The sequence below is a fragment of the Microcaecilia unicolor genome, chromosome 4 (assembly GCF_901765095.1).
Source record: "Microcaecilia unicolor chromosome 4, aMicUni1.1, whole genome shotgun sequence".
NCBI lineage: Eukaryota > Metazoa > Chordata > Amphibia > Gymnophiona > Siphonopidae > Microcaecilia > Microcaecilia unicolor.
In genome coordinates this window covers 139,427,044-139,446,085 of record NC_044034.1, presented here as the reverse complement: position 1 = coordinate 139,446,085, position 19,042 = coordinate 139,427,044, and the positions used below count along the sequence as shown (strand labels likewise).

General features: G+C 42.6%; 1 protein-coding gene across 1 annotated transcript in view; it reads right to left on the bottom strand.

Moving 5' to 3' along the window:
• Positions 1-19,042, bottom strand: part of CSTF3 (cleavage stimulation factor subunit 3) — a 208,140-nt gene that overhangs the window by 32,235 nt on the left and 156,863 nt on the right. The window contains exons 9-15 of the mRNA XM_030200638.1: positions 16,447-16,524; positions 14,101-14,263; positions 12,876-12,985; positions 12,476-12,592; positions 6,703-6,777; positions 2,660-2,803; positions 2,473-2,575 (exon numbers count right to left, since the gene is read on the bottom strand). Coding sequence (XP_030056498.1) covers positions 2,473-2,575; positions 2,660-2,803; positions 6,703-6,777; positions 12,476-12,592; positions 12,876-12,985; positions 14,101-14,263; positions 16,447-16,524 — 790 coding nt within the window. The remainder of the gene's footprint in view (positions 1-2,472; positions 2,576-2,659; positions 2,804-6,702; positions 6,778-12,475; positions 12,593-12,875; positions 12,986-14,100; positions 14,264-16,446; positions 16,525-19,042) is intronic.

Here is a 19,042-nt window from a genome sequence, read left to right as displayed (position 1 = left end):
GACACCTGTCCACAGACTCAGTGAATCAGTCAGACTCTAACCTCTACAAAATGGCCAAGAGCAAGGAGCTGTCTAAGGATGTCAGGGACAAGATCATACACCTGCACAAGGCTGGAATGGGCTACAAAACCATCAGTAAGACGCTGGGCGAGAAGGAGACAACTGTTGGTGCCATAGTAAGAAAATGGAAGAAGTACAAAATGACTGTCAATCGACAAAGATCTGGGGCTCCACGCAAAATCTCACCTCGTGGGGTATCCTTGATCATGAGGAAGGTTAGAAATCAGCCTACAACTACAAGGGGGAACTTGTCAATGATCTCAAGGCAGCTGGGACCACTGTCACCACGAAAACCATTGGTAACACATTACGACATAACGGATTGCAATCCTGCAGTGCCCGCAAGGTCCCCCTGCTCCGGAAGGCACATGTGACGGCCCGTCTGAAGTTTGCCAGTGAACACCTGGATGATGCCGAGAGTGATTGGGAGAAGGTGCTGTGGTCAGATGAGACAAAAATTGAGCTCTTTGGCATGAACTCAACTCGCCGTGTTTGGAGGAAGAGAAATGCTGCCTATGACCCAAAGAACACCGTCCCCACTGTCAAGCATGGAGGTGGAAATGTTATGTTTTGGGGGTGTTTCTCTGCTAAGGGCACAGGACTACTTCACCGCATCAATGGGAGAATGGATGGGGCCATGTACCGTACAATTCTGAGTGACAACCTCCTTCCCTCCGCCAGGGCCTTAAAAATGGGTCGTGGCTGGGTCTTCCAGCACGACAATGATCCAAAACATACAGCCAAGGCAACAAAGGAGTGGCTCAGGAAGAAGCACATTAGGGTCATGGAGTGGCCTAGCCAGTCACCAGACCTTAATCCCATTGAAAACTTATGGAGGGAGCTGAAGCTGCGAGTTGCCAAGCGACAGCCCAGAACTCTTAATGATTTAGAGATGATCTGCAAAGAGGAGTGGACCAAAATTCCTCCTGACATGTGTGCAAACCTCATCATCAACTACAGAAGACGTCTGACCGCTGTGCTTGCCAACAAGGGTTTTGCCACCAAGTATTAGGTCTTGTTTGCCAGAGGGATTAAATACTTATTTCCCTCTGCAGAATGCAAATAAATTCATATACTTTCCACAATGTGATTTTCCGGATTTAATTTGTGATGTGCTATCTCTCACTGTTACCAATAACCTACCCTTCAATTATGGGCTGCTCATGTCTTTGTCAGTGGGCAAACTTACAAAATCAGCAAGGGATCAAATACTTATTTCCACCACTGTATTTACTGGAGAATTCTTTCAGTTAGGGTGTTCTTAAAATGCTTATTAAAGAATCAAGGAATAGCATTATGAGGATTCTACACTTTACTGAAATATGTTATTTATATTAGAGTCATATGTGTTTTGGTGGGCAGGAGTGTTGCTTAGATGGCAACTCCAGCAGTGGGAAAGTAAGGCCGGTGCCAGACAGACTTCTATGGTCTGTTTCCTGTATATGGCAACACAGATCAGAATGGACTGGAGTGGGCTTTGAAGGCAACTCCAGCAGTTGAGAGGTAGGGCCAGTGATGGACAGACATCTATGGTCTGTGTTCTGAAAATGGCAGAAAAAAAGCAGGATCAAGTATGTTTTTTATATACCATATTCATATTGTATGCTATGAGTGTGGATGCTGTGTATCTCAATAGAGGAGAGGAAGACACCTTAAAGTTGAATTTAGTGAGTGAAATGATGTTAGTAATACTTTTGAATTGTTGGTTTAATCATGAATGATAATGTGATTGTTGGGTAGACTGTATGGACCGTGCAGACATTTATCTGCCATCATTTACTATATTATTATGCTAATATGAGTTACTTTCTTCCTAACAGTACGTAATGAATCCAACACTGTATCTTCTATAAAGATTTGAATGGTGTTGGCTTTTCTCCAGTTCTGAGTGAACCAGGCCCTTATTGTTACATGACAGGGTTAAAATTATACAAGCAACTGAATGTGATTTACCACTGTTCTTGCAAGCTCACATAAGAAAACATCAGTCTCTCTCTTATATTTAGTAGTGCTGTATCAAATAGCATAGTTTACTATTCAGCTGAATACGAATAATGAAAAATATTATTCAGCTGAATACAAATAATGGGCATTGAGATTAAACATGAATAAAAAAAAAAAAAGCAACATGAAATCAGAGATCAAGTAATTCAATAGATTTAGCTCAGTAGAGTCCCAGATTATTTGTATTCGAATTTAAATTGCTATTTGGCCGAATATGAATAATGTATTCGGGGCTGAATCGAATACAAATATTCAGTGCAGCCCTAATATTTAGTATTATTTATTTACTGTAATGTATTACTGCTTTATGAAGAGATTCAGCCAGATTACTGAAAGATAGCCATGAGTACATATTGCGTCTATCATCTTAGAGTGTCCTGATGAAGTCTGTAGCTTGTGTGATCCTACCATTAAGGTGAGACAGATAGTCAATGTATGCCAGTACATATTCAGGAATATCTCCATATTTCTTCAACCCCAGCTCAAAAATCTTAAAAGCCACGGACTTGTCCTGAAAAAGTCAAGGAATTTGCTTTAGCTGAAATACCAACATGAACACATTAGTCACAGCAGAAAGCTTTGGTTCTGCTTTCACCTTGCTACAGTAGTATTCCATTAACGCGGCAGAGACATAAACATGATGGCGGGTTCGGATATCCTCTCTTGCTTTTTTGAATATCATTCTACCAGATTTGATACCTTCGGCACGTCTTGCAAATTTCATATACTGGATGTACACCTAAAATAAAGATCTGTATTTTAGATATGCCCAAACAAACAAAAAAAAAAATCAAACAATGTTCAAATATTTCTACATACCTAAATTGAAATAAAAAATTAAACAAAATGTCCAAGAGTACTTGAAGAACAGGATCTCCCTCTACACTCCTTCAAGGTCACTAAGGTCCTCCCAAGGAGTTTCCCTAATCACACCCTCTCCAAAAAACATTACACGATGTGAAACCAGCAAGCAAGCCTTCTCCAGAGTAGCCCCTACGCTCTGGAATGCACTCCTTGAAAGGCTTTGCTTAACACAAGACTATCTCTACTTCAGGAAGCAGGTGAAAGCTTGGCCCAGTCCATTTTGGAGGACCCCACGTAGAGACACAGGCACATGGCCTTCCTGTTAGGATGGGGGGGGGGGGTCATTTGGACCCTTTCCCCTTTCCTTTCGTGGATGGTGGGCTCCAGGAACCTTCTCGGCCCTCTTGACTAGTAGAGGGGGAGGAAGGTGCGCCCCTCTAAGAGGAACAGCATGACCCCTTGGCTGTTCAGTTTTTTCTCTGGAAAGACCTGTCGGCTCTCATTTTGGGTACCAGAGAGGCGTTTTTTTTTGCCTACTCTCAGGAGCAGACAGTAGCTACGGTCAGTCTGCAGTTGGTCAACTCACAGATGCCTTCTAGGGCGTTGCCACTGCTTTTCGCCATTCAGGGTCTGATGTCAGAGCAGTGGCTAGGTCTATGACTTGTCTGTACCCTGTGGGCACTGTCTATTTTCGCAGGATTTGTTTCCCTAAAATGGATGCTCTGGTGACAGTGGTCACCAAGAAGATCACTCTGCTGGGGGAAGGCGGGGTGGTACTTCTGTATATGCAGGGCTGATGTTTGAAAGCTTCTTCTGAGCTTTTTGCCCTGGCGTTGCAGGCGTCACTTTGGATCTCTAATGCGGCCAGAGCATTCCTTAGCTGGCTGCAGTAGTGGCTCAAGCAGGACCTGAAGTTGCCCAACGCATTGGTACTTGTAGCACCACGAATGGAATCTGGTTGGCCTTTTTGCTGACACTCTATATGGTTTCAGGCGGGCTTCGCCGAGCAGATGGCTGTGGTGGTGACCTTGTGCTGATTTTTATGGCTGCGTCTTTTGGCAACATACAGGGCTTCAAAGCTGCAACTTTCTAGTTCCCTTTTGGGGGGAAGCTTCTCTTTGTGGACGACCTTGGAAATACCTTTTAGGATTTGGGAGATTCCAGATTCTATAACCTTCCTAATTTAGGCTTTCAGCCCCTAGGGTGGAAGCATCATGACCTTGGTTTGGTGAGGCCCACCTGTACTGCCCAAGTTGGTCTTCTGAGCCTTCTTCTGCATCGCATTCCTACTACGGCCTTCCATTTGTGGTGACTAGAGGTCTGCGGGAGAGGTGGTCCACTTCTCTGTGTGTCAGATAGGGAGTTGGCTGATCCTTTTCTTCGAAGTGTGGACCAAGGTCGCTTTGGACCTCTGGATTCTCGATCTTTTCAGAGCCGGTTTCAGGTTAGGGTTCTTGGTGCCGGTCGGAGATCTCTTCTTGGAGTAGCGGTGCGCCGCAGTACCTGAGCAACTGGCGATCGACAACAGTTAGGGACTTCCTTGAGAAGGAGCAGTGGAGCCAGTGCCACTGTCTGAGGTGCACACAGGTCGGTACCTCTTTTACTGGTGGGACCTCGAAGAGGTTTTGTCTGTTCTGTGATTGATTTCCAATAGCTCAATGAGTTCCTGCGAGTGCGCCTTTTCCGTAAGGACACCTTGAAGTACGTAATGGCCGCAATGCAACTGGGAGAGTTTCTGACAGCTCCAGATCTTTAGGGAACCTTTGTGTACTTGCCTATTTGGCATTCACATTGCAGTCCTGGAGCATCCTTTTCAGTTTTCTGCCTTGCCCTTTGGACTTGCTACGGCTCCACAACGTTTTCCACAGTTGTGGTGGTGGAAGTAACTTTTCTGTGGCGGGAAGCAGTCAGAGTGCACCCTTACCTCGATGATCAGCTGTTTCGCCCTGGTCAGAACAAGAGAGTCGCCTGGCTTCCTACTGGGTTCTCTTGCTAACACAGGGAAGGTGACTGGCCTTTCAAATCGCTTGGTTCCTTCCCAGACACTGCACTATTTGGGAGTGTGTATCGAATGGCACAAGGGTGGGTCTTCTGGCCGGAAGGCAGTAGGATCAAGCTCCTTTCTCAGTTATGCGGTGTCTATAGATTGCCGTGTCCTCAGGCCCGGAATTACATTTCAGTTGTTGGAATCCAGGACAGCCACTCTGGAGGTGGTGCAATGGGCGAGAGCGCACATGTGCCCACTGCAGCTCTCACTACTCCGCAAATGGATGCCGATGTGCCAGGACATCCAGCGCCACCTGCCATAGTTGCGTCACACATGGTGCATGAGCTAGAAGTTTTGCGACACTATCCCCGACAAGGGATGCTGTTAACAGCTGCACAGTGGATGGTGGGGGTCACGGATGTCACCCTCACGGGTCAAGAAGCTATTTTTCTCTGCTGGTTTGCCCAGGAGCAAGGGTCAATGATGGTGGCAGAGTGCCCATCAATTGACTGGTGCTGCAAGCTATAAAGTGTGCACTCTGGGCTTTCAGGCGATCCGGGAAGGTCAGGCATTTCACATTTTCTTGGTCAACACAACGGCGGTGGCCTACATGTACCATCAGGGCGGTACACAGAGCATGTCTTTAGTCTCGTTGCGAGCGGATTTCTGAACTGCCAGAGAGACAATTGCTTGGCTTGTCGGCGGGACTCTTGTGGGCCTAAGCTATATTCGCATGATTTTTTCTCAGTTGTCATCTCCTCGTTGCGGCAGAATGGGTTGGAGATGTTTTCCTGTTCTCTCAGAACCAGTGTATGCCGCAGATTGATCTGTTATGCTGAGTTGGCCCAGTTCTTTGTAGGAAACAGATTTGGCTCCCCTGGACCAGATCCCTTGCTACAGACTTGGTCAGTGTCGGCGTTTTGTTTTCTTTTTCCTCTCCGTGATCCTAGATTGAAAGAGTCTTTCTCTGGATCAGCTGGCACCAAGGCTGGTGATCTTGGTGGCTTCAGATTGATTGCACCATTCTTAGTATGCAGTATATGTTGCTGTTGCTACCTGTACCTCACCTGTTGCTACAGGTACTTACATGTACCTCACTGAATTGCCACTCAGTATATGGTAATCAGTGTGTCTAAATGGAGACAGCAAGTTAACTTGCTGTAGGACAGCCTTGAAGTTTATATACTGACATATTGTGCAAGAATGGGGTAAACATTTATTACCCTCTTCTTTCTGAATTAAGTCCCATTGCTTACAAACAGGTTTGGGGCTTCACTTAGTATGTATGGACTACTTGCACCATTCAGTGGGTATTGTTCCAATATCCTACCATAAATTCACACGGTATGGGGGCAATTCTATAACTTGCTGTCTCCATTTAGGCACCCTGATGCAGTATACTGAGTGGCAATTCTATAATAGCATCTGTGCACCAAGACGCCATTATAGAATATTAGTGTAAACCCCATTGGCATGCCTAAATTAGGTGTGACCATTTATGCCAGGTCAATGGCCATGCTTAAGCAAAGTGCTTAACTTATAGTATAAGTCATGCATGTAAGCTGAAGCCATAACCAGAGCCCATCTATGCTCTGCCCACATATACTCCCTCCTTGCACTTATATACTATAGCACTTAGGCAGGACCTTACAGAACAGCACCTAGTGTGTTTACTTGCATAACTACGAATTTTGAGGCCTCTGATACACAAGTGTAGTTCAAAGTTGTTGAACTGCCCTTTATTTCTTTAATTTGATTTTGGTTAACTAAATTTCACAACAAAAGGTGCAGCAAGCCTGTAAGTAGCATGAAAATTAGACAAACATATAAAAGAAAAAAACATTTACCAGTGTAGGATCAATGTCATCTATGGCTAACAATCTATTGTAGATGCTGTGCACTTTTTCATGTTTCATTCGACTCTGAAAGAGAGAACAAATGCATATAATGTTATACTAAAGGCTTAGGATGAGTACATGCATATTGTTAGTGTAACAGAGAGAGATCAGCCTTGACTGAGATTCTACCAATCTGCCCCCTTCCTCCACTGGACATAGGCCCATAAGGACAACAAAGGTCACATCTGTTTGTTTATGTCTCAGCTGGATTATGCCAACTGAGTTGGCCTGGATATCTAATGTACTTCTTAAAAAGTTACAAACATTGCAAAATATGGCTATTAGTATTTTGGGAAAGATTCATGAATATGATCAGGTCACTCCTTTATATTTGCAGTATAATTGGTTGCTGATTAGATACAGGGTTCTTTTTAAGTTAATGGTTTTAACACATAGGGCTTATATAGAAAAGGTTCCTGCCTTGTTGTCTGTGGGCGCTCTTTAAGATCTCAAGTTCATTTTCAATTTATGGTTCCTTCTTTGGCTAAGGCTCGTCTTGTGTCTACCAGTAAGAGTCTTTTTTATGGAATGGTTTACTTCTTTCTTTGTGGGGTGAGAGATTGCATAAGTGCTTTAAGCAGTTGTTAAAGGTTCATTATTTTAGGATGGCTTTTGGTGCTTCCCTTCTTGATCACAATGTTGTTGATTAGCGGGATGGTTTTAGTTCAAGTACCTGCTTTTTTGTTTGTTTTTATTACTGTTGCATAGATTCTATGGTTTTTATTTGGTTCAATGTTTGTGTGTTTGATCTTGAGTGAAGGGGCTTTCCTATCTGCATTGTAATTCTTTTCTGGTTTTGTTTTAAATTATTGAAAGCTGTTGTGTTCTTGGAAAAAGTCAAGCAGTATAGAAAATGTAATAAATATATATAAATATATCACAGACTTATTCAGAATTTTTATAGACCACCTTTTCAAAGCACTAAGATCATCTAAAGCTATGTACAAAAATAAAAACACAAAATAGAATACAAAATAACACAACATAAAAACAAAGAATACACTTACACAACACACCCCAAAGAATTACATAACATACTACTTTATCTACTACTACTACTACTTATCATTTCTATAGCGCTACTAGACGTACGCAGCGCTGTACACTTGAGCATGAAGAGACAGTCCCTGCTCGACAGAGCTTACAATCTAATTATGACAGACAAACAGGACAAACAAGAGATAAGGGAATATTAAAGAGAGGATGATAAAATAAGGGTTCTGAACATGTGAATAAGGGTTAGGAGTTAAGCAGCATCAAAAAGGTGGGCTTTTAACTTAGATCTGAAGACGGCCAGAGATGGAGCTTGACGTACCGGCTCAGGAAGTCTATTCCAGGCATATGGTGCAGCAAGATAAAAGGAACGGAGTCTGGAGTTAGCGATGAAGGAGAAGGGTGCAGATAAGAGAGATTTACCCAGTGAACGGAGTTCACGGGGAGGAATGTAGGGAGAGATGAGAGTGGAGAGGAGTTTGAACTGTATGCGGAAATGGATACAAAGCCAGTGAAGTGACTTGAGGAGAGGGCTAATATGAGCATAACGACACTGGCGGAATATTAGTCGTGCAGCAGAATTTTGAACAGATTGAAGAGGAGAGAGATGGCTAAGTGGGAGACCTGTGAGAAGCAAGTTGCAATAGTCTAAGCGAGAGGTGATAAGAGTGTGGTTGAGGGTTCTGGTAGTGTGCTCAGAAAGGAAAGGGCGAATTTTGGTGATATTATAGAGAAAGAAACGACAGGTTTTAGCAGTCTGCTGAATATGTGCAGAGAAGGAGAGGGAGGAGTCAAAGATGACCCCAAGGTTACGAGATGATAAGACAGGAAGGATGAGAGTGTTATCCACAGAAATAGAGAATGGGGGAAGAGGAGAGGTTGGTTTAGGGGGAAAGATAAGAAGCTCAGTCTTGGTCATGTTTAGCTTCAGATGGCGCTGAGACATCCAGGCAGCAGTGTCAGACAGGCAGGCTGATACTTTGGCCTGGATTTCGGCTGAGATTTCTGGTGTGGAGAGATAGATCAGTCATCAGCATAAAGATGATACTGAAAACCATGGGATGAGATCAGAGTACCAAGGGAAGAAGTATAGATGGAGAAAAGAAGAGGTCCCAGGACAGATCCCTGAGGTACACCAACTGACAGTGGGATAGAAGTAGAGGAGGATCCACTAGAATATACACTAAAGGTATGCTGGGAGAGATAAGAAGAAAACCAGGAATGAACAGAGCCCTGAAAGCCAAGTGAGGACAGCGTATCAAGTAGGCTGTGATCAACAGTGTCAAAAGCAGCAGATAGATTGAGAAGGATGAGGATAGAATAGAGACCTTTGGATCTGGCCAGGAACAGATCATTGGAGACTTTAGCAAGCACTGATTCAGTTGAATGAAGGGGGCGAAAGCCAGATTGAAGTGGATCAAGAATAGCTTGAGATGAACGAAAGTCAAGGCAACGTCGGTGAACAGCATGTTCAAGTATCTTGGATAGGAAAGGGAGAAGGGAGATGGGGCAATAGTTGGAAGGACAAGTAGGGTCCAATGAAGGTTTTTTAAGGAGTGGTGTGACTATGGCATGTTTGAAGGCATCAGGAACAGTCGCAGTGGAAAGTGAAAGATTGAGGATATGACAGATAAAAGGGATGACAGTAGGAGAGATAGTGTTAAGTAGATGGGTGGGAATAGGATCAGAGGAACAGGTAGTCAGTTTCAAAGAGGAAATAAGATGTGTAGTTTCCTCTTCAGTGATTTCAGAGAAGGAAGAAAAGGAGGCAGGGATTGGAGGGTTGAGAGAATGGACTAAAGGAAGGAGAGGTGACCTGGTTGAGAATTCAAGTTTAATCTTGTGAACCTTATCATGAAAGTACTCAGCCAGAGTCTTATATCACGTTATATCACTTTTCACAAGTATCAAACCAGCATATCATTTCTACCATTAACTAGGTGAAAAACCAAATGTTAAAAACCATGTTAAATTCTCTTTCGGATGCAGATCTACAGCTAAACTATTCCAAAAACAAGGGGCTGAAACTGAAAACATTTAACAATGGGCACCACCAGATGAGCTCTCTAACTAGACGACAGATCTCCCTGGCTCACACTAAAGAGGCCTTTTACTAAACTGTATTAAGCAGTTACTATAGGTTTTACTGCGTGACAGATCTTAGCACAGTCTCACGCTAATGACTTCTGAGGTTAAAAAAAAAAGCAGGAAATGCAGTAAAAATCCCGCATTAGCTGCCTAACACAGAAGTGTATGGGAGTTGAGTGTGACATAGGTAGGTGGAGGATTAGCTGGCTATGACAGCTAGCAAGTGGGTTGGTACCACGTGATAGCTGGCACAACTGCCAATAGCGTGACTGCGCTTACTATCATCTCCAGAGAGGCAGTAAGAGAAGCTGTGCTACCAGCAGTCCGATGCAAATCAAAATTTCTGATTCCCTGGCACTCCAATCACAATTCCAAATCCCCTCCGATGATAATTCTGACACCTACCCTTGCACCCTATTCCTCAATTACAAGTCAGACCCCCTCCCCTACACTCCTCTTCAGGGTTTACCTAGAGGTAGGGCCTGGTGGTACAGTGGCAAGGAGTGGAAACTCCTGCTTCATCTGGTTTAGTTCTATATAAGGAGCAAAGAGTGTAAGAAGTATTAAAAAGTATTTAAAAAAACCTCACTAATATACACTGTGTGTGATAGAAAATCATGGATATTTCTAATGTATGAGCAAAATAAGAAAAATATACAAATGTTCACTATTCTACAGGAAAGGAGACACAGTGCAAAACCCAGTGGTTAAATATATTTGATGGGCTTCAATTTGTATTAAAATTAAATCTTCAAAATTTCCTACTCAATTTGAGTTAAGCTGCTAAAGACACAAAATTGATTAACTCTGAAGTAGAGAGTTGCACGGGGACAGAAATCTTACCCATCCCCGCCCGTCCCTGCTGGAATCTTACCCGTCCCCACCCATCCCCGCTGGAATCTTACCCATCCCCACCCATTCCCGCAAAAATTTAACCCATCCCAACCCGTCCCCGCAAGAATTTAACCCATCCCCACCCATCCCTGTAAGAATTTAATGGTACATAAAAGAAAATTCCAGTCAGCTCCCTCAGTCTGTCTCTGGATTTGAGCCACAGCACTGTAGGCAAGGAAGGAATGGAAGATGGAACACTCTGGTGCGCACATGTAAGACTTGTCTCTGATTCACTTGCACTGTGTGCTGAGAGGTCGCCACATGCACGTGCCAGTAGGTCAGGTGACATCTGATTCTCATGCCTGTGTCAGAGCTGAGGTCTGTGCACCAGCCTGGTAGCAAAGAGGATTAATAGTGACAGCAAATAGACCTGAACGGTCCATCCACTCTGCCAATAGTCACACTCATGATCAATTCATCATTAAATCAACGAGTGTGATATTATATACTTGATTATGGTCTTTCTTTTGTGTTTCTGGAACAAAGGCCACAGAAGTCTATCTGGCCCCATCCTTATGTTCCAACTACTGGAGTTGCCGTTGAAGCCCACTCCAGTCTATTCGTCTTCTCATTTGTGGGACACAGACTGTAAAAGTCTGTCCAGCACTGTCCTCATTTTCTAGCCACTGAAGTTGCTGTCTAAGCCCTTTCCAGCCCATCCTAAACCAGATTGCCATGTATGAGACACAGACCATACAAGTCTGCCAGGTATCAGCTCTAGTTCATCACAGCCAGAGTCGCCATCTAAGCGTCACTTGACACATCCACACACATGCAGCCATTTAAGGTTATGTTTTATATAACTTCCATTTTCTAATTAGATATCCTGTGTTCATCCCACGCCTTTTTGAATTCCGACATCATTTGTGACTCTACCACCTCCTTAATGGAAGACTTTCCACATTTGTGCTGTTAAAGCAAGGAAGAAGAAGAGAAGGAGAAGACAGCACTCAAAGAAATTGGTATTCGGTAGATGAGAGGCTGGTGCAGGTGCAGCTTACACTTCTACGAGAAGACCGCAGAACTGCTTCCATCCCCGCGGGAACCCCGCAGGAACTGCCCCCGTCCCCGCGGGAACCCCGCAGAGTTGCTTCCATCCCCGTGGGAATCCCGCAGGAACTGCGTCCGTCCGGTTCCACGGGATTCCCGCAAACCCCATTCCCGTGCAGCTCTCTACTCTGAAGTCTAAATGTAAAGACTACAGAAATCACATTTTAATAAATTCCACTGAAAGAAATTATAAAAGAGACAACTGAATATAATCAAAACTGGTACTGCCATTTTTCTGCAAGTGAACTATGCGAGCATAGAGACAACTTACAGAAGGGGTTCTAAACTCAGTCCTTGTGGATATCACGAAATTGATCGGTGTCCCAATGGATATGCATAAAATAGATCTATGAACAATGGAGGCAGCTCATGCGCATCTCTCTTACATAATCAGTTTTGATATCTTGAAAACCTGACTGGCTATGGGTGTCACGAGGACTGGGTTGAGAACCCTTGGCTTATATTGATTCAAAAGTGGAGGAATGGCCTAGTGGTTAGGGTGGTGGACTTTGGTCCTGGGGAACTGAGGAACTGAGTTCGATTCCCGGCACAGGCAGCTCCTTGTGACTCTGGGCAAGTCACTTAACCCTCCATTGCCCCATGTAAGCCGCATTGAGCCTGCCATGAGTGGGATAGCGCGGGGTACAAATGTAACAAATATAAAAAAAAATAAAGTCCCTCTATCTTCCTTGATTACCTCCTCGTAATCGGCGTATGCAAAGTAAAGCAGCATGTTCTTCTTCAATAAAGTGCTGATTGCTCTTTCATAAATGTTAGCAGCTTCATCACTGAATAGTTTAGCATTGTTCATATCCTGTAAGTTAAGTCAGAGAACCACAGTAATTTAACATTCAGTTTACAGAGGGGAAATGTTGACCATATCAGTAAATATAAAGTACAAACTAATTACAATGAACATGTGGCACAATTTTATTTACAAGTACTAAATCTTTGCTGGAATATATAAGAATTGTAATCCAAAAACAGAAATCCATACCTTTGAAGGTTATACGGAATACAATTGTTCTATCGATGCTGGAGTTTTGTTTAAAAGAATGGGTTTAGACAAAGTAAACTGTTTCACATGATCCCCTTACCCCTTTTTCAGCCAACAGCTTACTAGATTGCTCAAGGTATTGTGCAGCTTCATACCAGATGTCCGGATGGTGTCCAAGAACCAACAGGCATTGCTCGTAAGCAAACATAACTGTTGTAATTAAAGAGAGGAAAGTAAATCAGCAAAGGCAATCCAAGGGCTAACTTGCAGACACTCAATGGAAAAAAATCCTTTAAAAACCAAGCCCCAATGCTCTGCTCTGCTGTATATTAGCAACAGAACTACCATAAGCAGAGGGAAAGCAATACTTTCACAGGTACTGCTGATAATGAATTATTTCCAAGATAGCTCTGAAGCTTTTCTTTTGCATTCTCTGTCCTCACAGTAGGCTCTATTTAAAAGCATATGATCTGGGCCCTAAACATGCAACACACAGATACTAAATGGAAACACATCACCGTTTCTCTAAGTCTGTTATCCTCTCTGTTTAATGAGTGCTAATTCAGAAAGTAAAGCTTGACAAAAGAGAATAAATAAAGTGTTTACATATGCTTGCTTCATTGAAAACTGCCTGGTTTAAGAACAGAGAACATACTGTAATCCTGAACTCTGCTCTTAATGCTGTCTGCCTTTGAAGAGAGACAGTGGGGCTTTGTAACACTGGGGTCAATTACCAATCATTAAGGGGTCATTTTACAAAGCTGCAGTAGAAAGTGACCTTAGTGCTCCCTTACATAAGTCTTTCCCACGCGCTAAGGCCATTTTTATCGCTGCTGGAAAATGGCTACTTTTCCAAATTAATGGCCATGTGCTAATGTTGCCATTAGCACATGGCTGTTATCAAAAATTAGCGCTTTAACCCTTACTGCCACCTATTTTGTAGACAGTAAGTGCTCATGTACTAATCCCACGTTAATCAGCACATGGCAATGTAGATGTGCCAATTGGTGCAGAAATGCCTACTTTCCGCTCTGCAGACCTCTATCATATCTCCCCTCAGCCATCTCTTCTCCAAGCTGAAGAGCCCTAGACGCTTCAGCCTTTCCTCATAGGGAAGACATCCCATCCCCTTTATCATTTTTGTCGCCCTTCTCTGTACCTTTTCTAATTCCACATTCACTCTGAAATGCAATACTGAAAGTATGGACTTGTATCGTTTACCGCAAGACTGTCTGTCCACCAATAATTACATCTGGATTCTTCTTTATTAGCATTAATAAATGATTCAGAATGTATTAAAATGGTTAAAATCTCAAAAGCACTACCTCTTTTTGTTATAAGAGTTTGGTCTTCTGTACGGAGTGGATTACTCTTTTCCCACTGTATGTATTTCTTCCACATTTCTACCTGCTGAGCTTCTTGGGGGGTATTTTGGGGAGGTACAGAGGGTGCATTACGATCAAGACCTTTCATCACAGTTTCATATTCCTGAAAAATAAATATTTTGGCATTTTCAGCAGATTATTATGGAACAGAATTAAAATAAACCTGCAGTGAGGGACATTTAAAGGGGATGGATTTGATATCTGCCTTTCAGTGGTTAAAATCAAGGTGGTTTACATATTATACACAGATACTTATTTTGCACCTGGGGCAATGGAGGATTTGCCCAGAGTCACCAGGAGCTGCAGAGGGAATTGAACCTGGTTCCTCTTGTTCTTACACCACAGCACTAACCATTAGGCTCCTCCTCCACAAATATAAGCTGCAGGGTACAGACTAACCACTACATACACCCAAGCACAACTTGGTCTAAGTACAATTTGTGTGAAAAGATAGGTGTTTAAGGCTCATTTCCAAGGAGGGGGGTTATTAACGTGTTAAGGGAATAAAATATGTTTTGGGCCAAATAAAGGTAGCATACATGCTTTATAGAATCACGACTAGCACCGATTCCACAGTGCCAGACTTTACGCCTGCTAAAGCCAGATGTAAATGCCAGTGCCCAAGTTAAGCACGCTTAGGGCAAACTCGGTAAATCAGAACACAAATCTTTGGAACATTCCTGATGTGCTCCTGGCCATGCACCCTTTTCAGATCCAAACGAATGAAGTTAGGCGCCATGCTTTATAGAGCAGCGCGTAACAAAATGTGAGCACAAAAAATCCAAATCAGTATTTTCAAAACCCATTTTGCAGACGTTTTTCTATGCTATACATCTGCAGTACATCCAAATCTCAAGGTGGGCAGGTCAAGGGTGGGACTTGGGCATTCCTAAGTCCTGGATATTTTTCAGTCATAATGGAACAAAACAAAAACATCCAGGTCTAAAACGAAGACGTTTTGAGCTAGACCTGTTTTTAGAATAAATAAGCCATAAAAAAGTGCCCTAAATGACCAGATGACCACTGGAGGAATAAAGGAATGACCCCTTTTACTCACCCAGTGGTCACTGGCCACCTCCCACCCCCACAAAGATGTAAATGAAACAGTACATTCCAGCCTCTATGACAGCCTCAGATGTTATGGCCAGTCCTAATGGAGCAGCAAGCAGATTCCTGGAGTAGCCTTGTGGTCGGTGCAGTGCACTGTGGAGAAGGGGACCCAGGCTCATAATCCACCTTAACTGTTACATTTGTGGTGGGAAAGTATCAGCCCACCAAAACACACCAAAAACCTACTGTACCCACATATAGGTGACACCTGCAGCCATAAGGGCTATTGCAGTGGTGTACAGTTGGGTACAGTAGTTTTTGGTGGGTTTTGGAGGCTGCAAACCTGTGGCAAAAGGCGGGGTATAAATGTCCTAAAATAAATAAATAAATATATATATATACACCTAGAGGCATATTTTCAAAGCACTTTGGGAGGCTAAGTTCCATAGGTTTCTATGGAACTTTGGGAGGCTAAGTGCTTTGAAAATAAGCCTCTTAGTGTACCTGAAAGTCCAAAGTTGGACATCATATCGAAAATGCCCCTCAGTGTTACTAAACCAGTACACCTTAATAAGGCTAAGCATTACCTGGTTTGAAGTTATTAATGGATTTTTTTTTTTTGGGGGGGGGGGGGGGATGATTTAGTTTTTCATATTCTCTTTAGGCTACCAGAAAGATACATTTTTAATGGACACATAAAACTAGTCATCTATAACAATTTACTCTGGCATTACTTATACACCAAAGGGCAACAGTTAAAAGTTCAGGCAGCTTCAATTAAGATTTCCCTGCAAATGCGTGATATTTTTTGATAATAAGACATTCCATTTCTTTGATCCGATACAACTTAGATCTTTTTTAAATGCAAGGGTTCCAAAACCACCATAGGTATCCTAACGTATGACTTTGATATATATAAGATGTAACGGCCTCAACGCTTTACTTTTTGAATTAATTTTCTTTAAATTTATCCTTTATCCTCTATATAAGGTTTGTGTAAATCAGCCTCCCATTTTGAGGACTAAGTACAAGAGCATAATTTTGTTTTTCTTATGGAATTAACCATAAGGATAATGTTATGTTTCCTTGGAATTCTAACGTATTTCTTGACAAAGTATATCTTTGGGTATGTAATTGAAAAGTTTATAAATAAAGAATGAAAAAAAAAAAGTTCAGGCAGCTATGGCAAAAGATGTTAAAAGTCAAGAAATGGTGTATATGAGCTGAAATTACTACCTTGGCTACGCGTCTAGCATTCATATAGTCTCTACTGCGATCTTCAATCATTTTCTTAGCAAGATGAATATTAATGCCCTGTAGAAAGTGAAGGAAAAAAAAAAGCTATTCACAATATACTCATTCACAAATACTTTAATATTTAATAAAACAATATATTTTAAAATTACGGACCTATGCAAGCAAAACTAGACAGCAACTGATTATACCATGCACATTCTAATTACATAAGTTAGAGTAATTATATCATTACAGACTAATATATTACAAACATGTTGTGAGAAAAGTCCACAAATATGGTAAGTTTAATTCAAAATTCTTAAAAAATTGGAAATGATCTGTTCCAGAAAAAGAAAAAGAGGAAGCTTGAGGAACATGGCTCATTGCTGTGCTTGTCTACCACTAGGATGCTGTACATAAGTACATAAGTACATAAGTAGTGCCATACTGGGAAAGACCAAAGGTCCATCTAGCCCAGCATCCTGTCACCGACAGTGGCCAATCCAGGTCAAGGGCACCTGGCACGCTCCCCAAACGTAAAAACATTCCAGACAAGTTATACCTAAAAATGAGGAATTTTTCCAGTCCATTTAATAGCGGTCTATGGACTTGTCCTTTAGGAATCTATCTAACCCTTTTTTAAACTCCGTCAAGCTAACCGCCCGTACCACGTTCTCCGGCAATGAATTCCAGAGTCTAATTACACGTTGGGTGAAGAAAAATTGTCTCCGATTCGTTTTAAATTTACCACACTGTAGCTTCAACTCATGCCCTCTAGTCCTAGTATTTTTGGATAGCGTGAACAGTCGCTTCACATCCACCCGATCCATTCCACTCATTATTTTATACACTTCTATCATATCTCCCCTCAGCCGTCTCTTCTCCAAGCTGAAAAGCCCTAGCCTTCTCAGCCTCTCTTCATAGGAAAGTCGTCCCATCCCCACTATCATTTTCGTCGCCCTTCGCTGTACCTTTTCCAATTCTACTATATCTTTTTTGAGATACGGAGACCAGTACTGAACACAATACTCCAGGTGCGGTCGCACCATGGAGCGATACAACGGCATTATAACATCCGCACACCTGGACTCCATACCCTTCTTAATAACACCCAACATTCTATTCGCTTTCCTAGCCGCAGCAGCACACTGAGCAGAAGGTTTCAGCGTATCATCGACGACGACACCCAGATCCCTTTCTTGATCCGTAACTCCTAACGCGGAACCTTGCAAGACGTAGCTATAATTCGGGTTCCTCTTACCCACATGCATCACTTTGCACTTGTCAACATTGAACTTCATCTGCCACTTGCACGCCCATTCTCCCAGTCTCGCAAGGTCCTCCTGTAATCGTTCACATTCCTCCTGCAACTTGACGACCCTGAATAATTTTGTGTCATCGGCGAATTTAATTACCTCACTAGTTATTCCCATCTCTAGGTCATTTATAAATACATTAAAAAGCAACGGACCCAGCACAGACCCCTGCGGGACCCCACTAACTACCCTCCTCCACTGAGAATACTGGCCACGCAATCCTACTCTCTGCTTCCTATCTTTCAACCAGTTCTTAATCCATAATAATACCCTACCTCCGATTCCATGACTCTGCAATTTCTTCAGGAGTCTTTCGTGCGGCACTTTGTCAAACGCCTTCTGAAAATCCAGATATACAATATCAACCGGCTCCCCATTGTCCACATGTTTGCTTACCCCCTCAAAAAAATGCATTAGATTGGTGAGGCAAGACTTCCCTTCACTAAATCCGTGCTGACTTTGTCTCATCAGTCCATGTTTTTGTATATGCTCTGCAATTTTATTCTTAATAATAGCCTCCACCATCTTGCCCGGCACCGACGTCAGACTCACCGGTCTATAATTTCCCGGATCTCCTCTGGAACCTGTACATATAGCAACCAGTAGTAAACATTACGTTTTAAGTCACCAGGTGCCACTGTACAGTACAAACCCTAAGAAAGCTATATAGTTAGTTACTATGGTTCAAAGTAGAATTTTTAACAAAGAAAATGAAATACACATTTGAATCTCTAAGAGCCGAGGGGGGGGAAGGGTGTTTTATATATATATATATATATATATATATATATATATATATATAGTGGAGAATAACTTCTAACCCCTCTATGTTAGAGCTATGTGCTGACACTCAGCACATGGTTTCTTAATGCAAGCATAAAGAAAACCTAGTTACTTACCTATATCAGGTGTTCTCCGTGGATAGTAGGATACTATCAACTTGGGTGATGTCACAGTGGGAAACACTAATCCAGTTTAGAGTTCTAAATGCTTTGAGTAAGCTAACTGCGCATGTGCACACATTTCTGCCCGCCTCTGTCATACAGGACCACTTCGGTCAATTTTTAAAGCTTATAATAAAATACAACTCCACAGGGAGATGGGAGGGTATGTGAGGACTTGAATAATGCTGTCCATGGAGAACACTTGGCCAAACCTACTGTTGCACCAGCAGTCCTGTTGCAAGCAGTAGTGAAATGTGAACCCGTGAACAGATGTCCATGTTACAGCTCTGCAAACTCTTCTATGCAGACTGACTTCAAGTGGGCTACTAAATGCCA